This window comes from Schistosoma mansoni, chromosome 6 (assembly GCF_000237925.1).
Source record: "Schistosoma mansoni strain Puerto Rico chromosome 6, complete genome".
NCBI lineage: Eukaryota > Metazoa > Platyhelminthes > Trematoda > Strigeidida > Schistosomatidae > Schistosoma > Schistosoma mansoni.
This window is the reverse complement of record NC_031500.1, coordinates 12,160,356-12,169,895: the sequence shown is the minus strand read 5'-3', so window position 1 is coordinate 12,169,895 and position 9,540 is coordinate 12,160,356. Positions and strand designations below refer to the sequence as shown.

Here is a 9,540-nt window from a genome sequence, read left to right as displayed (position 1 = left end):
TAAATTTTTATATACCGAATTTGCAAGTTGTAATTGCTCTCATCACTTTCACGATCGACTACTATATGACATACCATTAACTCTACTGTAACAAGCAGGTATTTACATAACCGTTGATCAAGTCGATTTCTGCAAATACTTTCAACGCATTGAAATGATGATGATTTTGTCCCTCCAAAATCTACTGACACTCCTGCACTAGTGCTTGTTCAAGCCATAAACTATATAAAACAGACACCGATAATAAACAAAAGTTCAGTCAAAACAATACACAGAAGTTGTTATCTACTTCACTCGATGTTAGATTACAGTAAACTGTGTCGTGAAATGGCCACAAATTTGTTTCACAAAAATATCAATTATTTAGGTCAACATATGAAACTGATATGATTTGATTAACTAAGACGAAGATAGATAATCAGCATTCCTAAACGTATTATGCACAATGAAACATTGTGAATTCCTTTCTGTTATTCGTTGATTACCACTCTGTGTTCACTGTGTGTGAATAAACCACTGTCTCTATTATCTGGTTCGTCTATGTCAACAGTGATCTAGACTGCTGGCCAATTATCTCGAACCTAGTATCGTAGTGTGATATGCCAAAATGTATTATCTAGTCTATTGTTAGTGTATGAAGCGTAGAGTATTGTCGTATTGATTATCGAGTGTCGTTTATTTAATAATGCATTGAATGGAAAAGAGATAGAAGTATATACAAGACATAGATAGTCTTTGAGTTATGCTGCTTCTACTAAGAAGCACACATAATGACTGACAAGAAATGTTTTCATTACTAACGACAGATCAGGGAAGCTGTTACACAACACAACTGTAAGATAAACTCTCTGTGTACTAAGAATTCAAACATACTGACTTCCGACATGACAGAAATATCAACTACCGATATTTGAAAATACCATGGTAAAACTGAGTTACGTCTATTTGTGGGGTCGAATGTGAAGAAACAGGATTTCGAAGTGGAAAGAAAGTAGTCCTTCAATTATCTTATTGCTCTCAACATTTATACATTCGATATCACCTTGTCATGAAACTCGACATTTGACTTCATGTTTCCGCACTCCTACTTTCAATATAATGAGTGGTGTTGAGACAAACCTCGGATTATTCCACCTAATGGTAACTAGCAAATACTCCATGTTTATACAATTGATTGATCACTGGATAGTGGTCAATGTCATGTGTGTCAGTTCGTTCTTGGTGCAGATCGAATTCTATCGACCACGTTGCAATGTGACCACTAGTCTAGGTGAATCGACATTGCGTGCACTATGTTGAGATGGGATGGTAGTTGTAGGTGGTCGACAGGAGTTCTTGGACCTAGGTTTTGTGCTACTTAGCACTCGTCAGTAAGGTCTACCTGTAATCTTGAGGGGACTGAGGCTACCTGACTGATTCGATCCCATATCACCATGTTTCACAATCAGAGAGTTTACCACTGAGTTATCCGAGCCGTGACTGACCTCCTTTAGGGATCAGATGTATTTTCAATTGATTGGTCACTGGGTGGCACCTGAAACACATGAAATTGATCACTTTTCCGTTCAAACAAATGAAAATTGGAAAGTGAAGTGAATTTATTTCATTTACATGTACTTTATAAATTCATCCATTTGTGGTGATACAGAAGGTAGCTTACACCAGAATTACAGTATACAGGAGTAAAGCTTATGCATGTGAAAGCAAGCTATGTCACTGACTAATTTTTCGACAGAAATGAATGTCGGTAGTAAGCAGACACACAACTTGCAATGAAATAATTACTGGCAATAAGACATTGGTCAACGGACACTCCGGTCACACAGTAACAAAACGTGGAAATCAAAAGACATCAAGAATTAGTCTGATATTCAAAGGATTGTTATTTTGAAAAGATAACTTCAATTGAAAACAAACATACGAATTGGACGATTTTCACCGGTGTACAGGAGTGATACGATATATGAAATGCAAAAAAGACAATTGCAATAATGATTGATTTCGGTACACAACAATTCTTCATGTTGTTCTGTACAGTGGGCGTCCAGGGTAATTGCCTCTGAAATCAGGTAAGAGAAATGAGACTTGAGTAAGTGAATTGACACGATGAGACTTAGTTCATCAGTGATTTTCTCATGTTGATTTATTATTATTGTGATTAAAGTTGAAACATCCACACATATTCACACTGGTTACAATCAAAATCATCAACAATTGTTGATGATATTCATGAAACTACTTGTAGATATCAGTAGGCAGATTATACGTAGAAATTTGAAAGGAGATATTCATCATCATGTCAAACACTGTGAAATATGAGTAATGGAAAATCCATTCTCATATTCATATGAATTCAATTGATTGTAAAATATGGTGAAATTCGTATTCCCAAGAGTTGAGTTCGTTCAACAATGAGTAATTTGTTAATGACCACTGATTCATCGTCGATTACGTTACCATTCAGTTACATGACAAACGTAACTACAACAGATGAAATATGATTTGAGAGACTGACCAACTACAGTCCTAATCATAATAGGGAGGTTTCAAACAAACAATACCAACTGAATGATTTACGTTGGTTTACAAAAATAGGCAGTTGTTGTCACGGAATCAAAGATGCTAGGCAATAATTTACAAGATAACAAATATTTGTTTAGATAGCAACGAGAGTTTGAGTAGACAAATAGATGTAGAGTGTATGAGCAATATTGGTAAACAACATCCAAATCGAACTCCACTACAAACAACATCCGATCAGAATGTAATCATACAGGGAATGACAGGTCACAAATCAGTCAAGCAAATAGAAATGATCTTGATTATGACTTACCCAGGACCATAGTTACACACAATACTTAGTCCGTATGGGAAATTCGGACAGTCCGTAACACCACATCCAACATCCGTAGTGTCTTCCCAAACAAGCTGCAATGAACAAAAGGACAGTCAGCTAGTGAGTAGTGTGTTGGAAGAGAACACAGTCACATAACTCGTTCACATAAATCAACAGTCAAAGATCACAACGATGAGAAAGAACTGGTTTGTTGGACAGAGTGTAAATCGTCTTTCTAACACAGACAAGAAGCGTGCTAACGAAAACTGCAACATTTACAATTTGTGTGGATGTGACAACGGATAGTTGGATACTACACGTAGCTATGTCAGACTGATTCATGAAACGACCACAATATCACTACTAACCAGTGTCTATACGACTTTGTCTGAAGTAGTTACTTCAACAAGAATGCTTTGTTGTTGTGTTAATGCTTACCTGAGTATAATGACCACACTGACCCATACGACAGGTTCTCGTGTAGAAGTCATAATTCTTGTATTCGTCCAACCATAATTGAAATCCGCTTGATAGAAATGAACAAACAATAGCAAACAATCGAAACATTAGGAAAAATGAGCAGTCAATTACAAGAATATTATCACATATTTAAATGTGAAGAAGAAGAAGAAGGATCTCACTACACAGGTGTGCACGTCGATGAATATCATGTGGTTACCACACACTGATTGACTGTGATGATGATGATGCCCATCGATTGTGGATATTTGATTTAGTAAATCATGGTATATGAGATATTTGTCTATGCACCGTTTCCCTGTTGCACTCAGATGTGGGTACATTTTCGACAAGCATGTGAATATCTGGATGCGAAATTCAGATTATCTCAACACACCACCTATATCACTGATGTATGTCGATTAGATCGATATAACACTTCTTTGAATGCAGAACACATGCTTACAAGTTTATGAGTTGAACACATTCATATATTTAACACAATGCATATGACACTTACGTTTTGATGTCTGTCGCTCCGGCCCAATTCTGTCCAACATATTGGAATTCCGGTATTTGACGATCAGCATTTGTATCATGTCCAACACGACATTGATCAGACAGAATTTGTGCTTTCCTTTCCAATTCCACATTCCATTTCTGTAAACATTTGGTCAATTAATGAGCAAATCAATCGGTTATTCAGTCAATTGATGATGTTATCATTGCTTTATTTACGTAAAATCGATGAGACGAATGAAGTAGTATGAAATGTGACTCGTTGTCATCAGTGCCGTCACCTTGACGTGACATAATTAGGAGATTTTCGTTTTGTCAACTAGTCAGTCAGAAACTGTAACAAATTGTTTGTGTGTTATGAGTTCATGTGAACCATGTGAACGAAGTTCCTTTGTCTATCACGCACCATTCTCTCCAACCTACATATCACTAACCACATTCACTCAAACACAAACAAATACACAGCTAAGAACACTGTCTACAATCATACAATGATTTCGATCAGTGAGTTATCTACTGTGCAACACATTACACCGACAACTTCATTTCAGTTGTCAAGAGAATAATACCTGTAGTCAACCATGATCAACCACCTTCTCTCTCCCCCTCCCTCTCTCTCTCTCTAGCTCTTTCATCTTTGATCTCTGTTCACAGTGAGACTAGTTGAAACGCACACTGAAATCAATTTGTATCAATCAAAACATAATTACTCAGAACACTCAAGATAAACAATCATTCTACTCACCAGTGGTTTGATGGAGACTGCTATCGGTTGTCCGAATAGCTGACCATTTCGAACAGCTTGTCTTGCTTCGTTGTGAAGAGTTAACAACTCATTTCTCATCGCATCATCCAATTTCGCATGAACACAGCAACACACAAGTAAACACAGCAACAACACGACTGATGAAAAATTGGAATTGGAAGACATTTCGATGTGACCAGAATTTCACAGCTTATCTGATTTACGAACAATCACTTGTTTACTCTAACATATATATACACACAGTGAGATCTGGTTAATCAAAATAAGTCATGGTGACTAGACTAAACTAAACACTCATAAGTGTCAATTTGTCTTATGAATGTGGGATTATAATTGTGTAGAATATTAATCATCGTGTAATCAGGTATGAATCAGTAGGCTAAAGGGAGGTGTCTACACAAGACGATGGTATTGAGAAAATCTTGATTGAAGTTTACTCATAGGGTTTCTACATTAAAGTGGGAATGATTATCAGTTTGTGGGATTATGATTCACGAGTGACTCATGCTTCGTGACAAAACACAATATTGTCTGATAGTTGCATGGAATTTTAATCAGATTTTGCTATCTTGTAATTAAGATTGTGTAATGTGTGATATTGGCAGTTATGTGGAGTGACGTGTTTTGTCGTTTTTAGTCGATATCAAGTGATAGCATGTGTGGTTTGAGTTGATGACAGCTGACTGATTCGTCTAGTTGGATGCACGAATCGTGATACGATTTGGACACCTCACAAACCACATTTCTCTCAGTGATGTTGAACGGATGTGGCTTGTTTAAGTCGATTGATGTTTCTGTGGATGAATGGACAGTGAAATCGATCAACACGATGGCATGTGGAACATGAGATTTTCCCCATGTATATGATATTTTAGGGAATGAATTAGATTCAACTCCCATTTACTAATGTTCGTTTCACAGGATACAAGTTCCCGATGAGATGTGGCATCGAAATTCGATGTTGACTCATGCTTCGTGACAAAACACATATGGTTGACTGATATTTGCCTTGGATACCCTAACAAGTAACGATTTTGAAGACAGTGTCTTGAATAGTTTACCAGAATCGGTCTGGATATCAATCAACACACTGGATCATAATCTTCTCTTATGATGTATGTACAGAACTCCTGATAGTTTGGATAATGTGAATGATCTTTTTATCAGTGCATTTATACATGCATCCGCTCTAAACTTCAGTGCTGAGGTTATCACTGGCGATTTCTATTGTTCTGTGATTGACTGAAGTATCGGTAATTGTCATTCAAGTAATGATTACTTTTCGGCAATCCTTAACATGCACTGCTGGTCACAGTGGGTTCGTACCCCAACAAGGGGTGATAATATACTTGATCTAATATTTAGTAGAGATATCATTCCACTATCTGTACAAGTATACAACGAATTTGAAAGCAGTGACCTTAAGATAGTAGCTTATGCTCTCTCCATCTATTCCTCCTTTAACCGACCAATTAAAAACTTCCAATATAGAGACTATAAGCATGCTGACTGGGACCTCTTGCACTCACTGTTTAAACTCTCAGACTGGGATGAATTATTCACATGTAGTAGTCTCATAGAAGCCATCAACATATTCTATTTGGTTGTTAACTCTTGTATAGATTCCTATGCACCATTTAAAACGTACAGGTTTAGTAAACCTTACGAATTATATATACCAGCTAATTATCGTAATAAACTAAGACGCCTAGAGAAACGTTATTATAAGTCAAACGACTTCACGGCAGTTGCACAAATAACAACAATTTTTAACCAAATTAAAGAGAAACATAGATTGAGAGCCATTAATGAAGAGCTATTAGCACTTAACACTAGCTCAAAAGTGCAAAACTTAATTCTCTTTTTCGATAAATACGCTAAATCAACTTAAAAGGTTGATGCACTATGCATCTTGCGTAATAACAGTTTTATATACAACTCTTAAACTATAGTAGACCTTTTCAGTGGTAATTTTGCAAATGGCAAATAATCCATAAATTGAGCTGTTTCAAGAGTTATTTGTGTGACTAGTAACTGAATAAAATCTATCTCCTTAACATGCTTGAAAATTAGTGAGGCTTTAAATACCCCTAAGGCTTCGAGAGATCAAGGAGCAGACGGGATTTCATCATTTATCTACAAGTGTGGTGGTCCAGATATTCCACTTCTTCTCCTTAAGCTGTTTAATTTCTCTATGGAATCAGGTTCTTACCCTGACTGTTGGAAAACCGCGTACATCATACCACGTTACAAATCTGGAGATAAGACTGACACGAACAACTATCGGCCGATAAATATTACTCCAGTTATCTCTAGGATTATGAAAAAAATTATTAGTGACAAACTATCCAACTATTTACTGACTGAAAAATGTATCAATGATACGTAACATGTATTTCTTAAAAATTGATCTTGTATGACATGTCGCTTTGACTTCTTTAATTTAGTCTATTCTCTTCTTAGCCAAGAATATCTGGTGTTAGTGCTAAACCTGGACATTTCTAAAGCCTTGGACATGGCCAACCACCAACTTCTCATATGTAAACTTGCATCTTATGGGGTTAAATCCCGTTGCTTTGTTGGTTTGATTCCATCCTCAATAACCGACATCAAATAGATAAATTTAACTCTTCATTGTCGAACGCTGTTCCTGTTAGAAGTGGTGTTATACAAGGTAGTGTTTTAGGCCCTATGCTCTTTTTAGTGTTTATCAATGATATTTGTGAGTGTTTTTGTGTGGGTAAACCTCGTCTGTATGTAGATGATCCTAAAGCAGTTGACTCATTTTATCCACATGAGCTGAACAATATTCAAAATCGCATCAGCACAGAGCTTAACAAGGTAGCACAGTGGTGCAAAAATAGCATCTGGAGCTTAATACAGCTGAATGTGGATGGCTATGCTTCGGTGATACATCATTCAACTTAGATCTTACCATAGATGGTGAATTGTTATCTAGGTTGCATACAGTAGTAGAATTAGAACTTAGGTACTCCTACGACTTGATATTGATACAGACTTGCAAGTCTCAACGCCTTATAGGTTACATAACGCGAAACATTTTTAACAATGAATAACGTATTTTAATGTACAAAGTTTGCGTTCGACCACTCCTTGAATACTGCACGTTCATTCTTAGTAGTACGCACATAAAAGATAAATTAAGGCTGGAATCAGTACAGAGACGATTTACACTTCGTACTCTTGGAACTGACTGTACCCTGACTTATAAATCTAGATGTAATAAACTTGGGCTCGACCCTTTATGGAAGAGGAGACTCAAACTAAATCTTATCTTCTTCTTCAAAATACTTAATAAGCTATCCTTTACATCCAACCAAGCGATTCAATATGCAGAAACGTTTCATTAAGACATTTGTAACTGCTTGTCACTGGAGAAACAAAAGTACTCTAGATCTTATCTTTATATGAATTACTTATCCAATAGATTTTTTAGACTCTGAAATAATTTACCAATCTATCCGTACGATAAAATCACACCCATTATTTGTTCGCTGCATTGATGCATACTGCTACTCTGAGAATGCATCAAATGCTCTAGAGCCTTTAATTGTATCTTACTCCACAAGTGAGATTATAGGAATTTCAAATCTTTAACCTCTTGCCTGCTGTCACTTTACGTTAACACTGTCCCTAGTAACCTTAACTTATCTGAATAATATGTACCATGAACAATGGTAAACCTGACCGACATAATTAGGCAATCATTGCTTTGTTGTTGTGCTCTCTGTTTTAATTTTACTTTCTCTAATTGTAGATAATTATCGATAATTAGTTCTGGCACAGGAAATAACCTTAAATAACACCGTTCATAAATCATCAAGCTATCCTTTTAAGAAAAAATTAATAGTTCCTTGCTAATGCATGGGGTTGCCATGATACATGTCAGAAACAAACTACTTAACAATGACTGAACTAGCGAACTTAAAAAAATCTTATAACACATGGTTTGTTCTCTACATCTATTGTTGCTATTTATATCAAATTGATCATGTCTGTAAACTAGTATGAATTCTGTATTTATTATTATCAGAATATATATATTATTATTAATAATGATAGTTGCATGAAATTTTATTCAGATTTAGCCGTCTTGTAATTAAGATTGTGTAATGTGTGATATTGGCAGTTATGTGGAGTGACGTGTTTTGTCGTTTATAGTTGATATCAGGTGATAACATGTGTGGTTTGAGTTGATGACAGCTGACTGACTCGTCTAGTTGGATGCACGAATCGTGATACGATTTGAGCACCTCACAAACCACATTTCTCTCAGTGATGTTGAACGGATGTGGCTTGTTGAAGTCGATTGATGTTTTCGTGTATTTATAACCAGTAGTTGATAATGTATATATCAATTATATGTACAAGAAATAAACATAAGTAAGTAAGTTTGTTTGAATCTTCCCATTGACGTTTTAGGACTGCAACTAGTAGGTCCCTAATTGGCATATGTGCATGCTGTGCGTATCGTCTAGATATAGCCTAAATTCACAAGCATACTAGGCAAAGATGAGTAGTGGCTAGCAGTGGAATCCAGGATGAGAAAGAAAATCATTTCCACATCGTTGATTCGTATCTTCAGTTTACAATTCCTTGACGCTCAAAATGTGGGAAAGCAATATCTATAACACATACTACAATTGCCACATATTCAGTGAAAATCAACATCGAATTTCGATGCCACATCTCATCGGGAATTTGTAACATGTGAAACGAACATTAGTAAATGGATGTCCAATAACATGGAATAATGTTGATCGATTTCACTCTGCATTCATCCACAAAAACATCAATCGACTTAAACAAACCACAACCGTTCAACATCAATGGGAGAAAGGTGGTTTGTGAGGTGTCCAAATCGTATCACGATTCATGCATCCAACTAGACGAGTCAGTCAGCTGTCATCAACTCAAACCACACATGCTATCACTTGAT

At 36.2% G+C, this 9,540-nt stretch overlaps 2 protein-coding genes across 2 annotated transcripts in view; one reads left to right on the top strand and one right to left on the bottom strand.

The window, feature by feature from the left end:
• Smp_176170 (hypothetical protein) overlaps positions 1-9,540 on the top strand; it is a gene marked incomplete at both ends in the record, with an annotated part of 30,779 nt that overhangs the window by 17,657 nt on the left and 3,582 nt on the right. The gene's annotated exons all lie outside the window — the stretch shown is intronic.
• On the bottom strand, positions 2,020-4,745 carry Smp_176160 (venom allergen-like (VAL) 28 protein; the record flags this gene model as incomplete). Its single annotated transcript, XM_018798278.1, has 5 exons — positions 2,020-2,059; positions 2,834-2,928; positions 3,275-3,362; positions 3,816-3,955; positions 4,560-4,745. 5 exons carry the CDS (start codon positions 4,743-4,745, stop codon positions 2,020-2,022), a joined length of 549 nt encoding a protein of 182 aa, XP_018653235.1.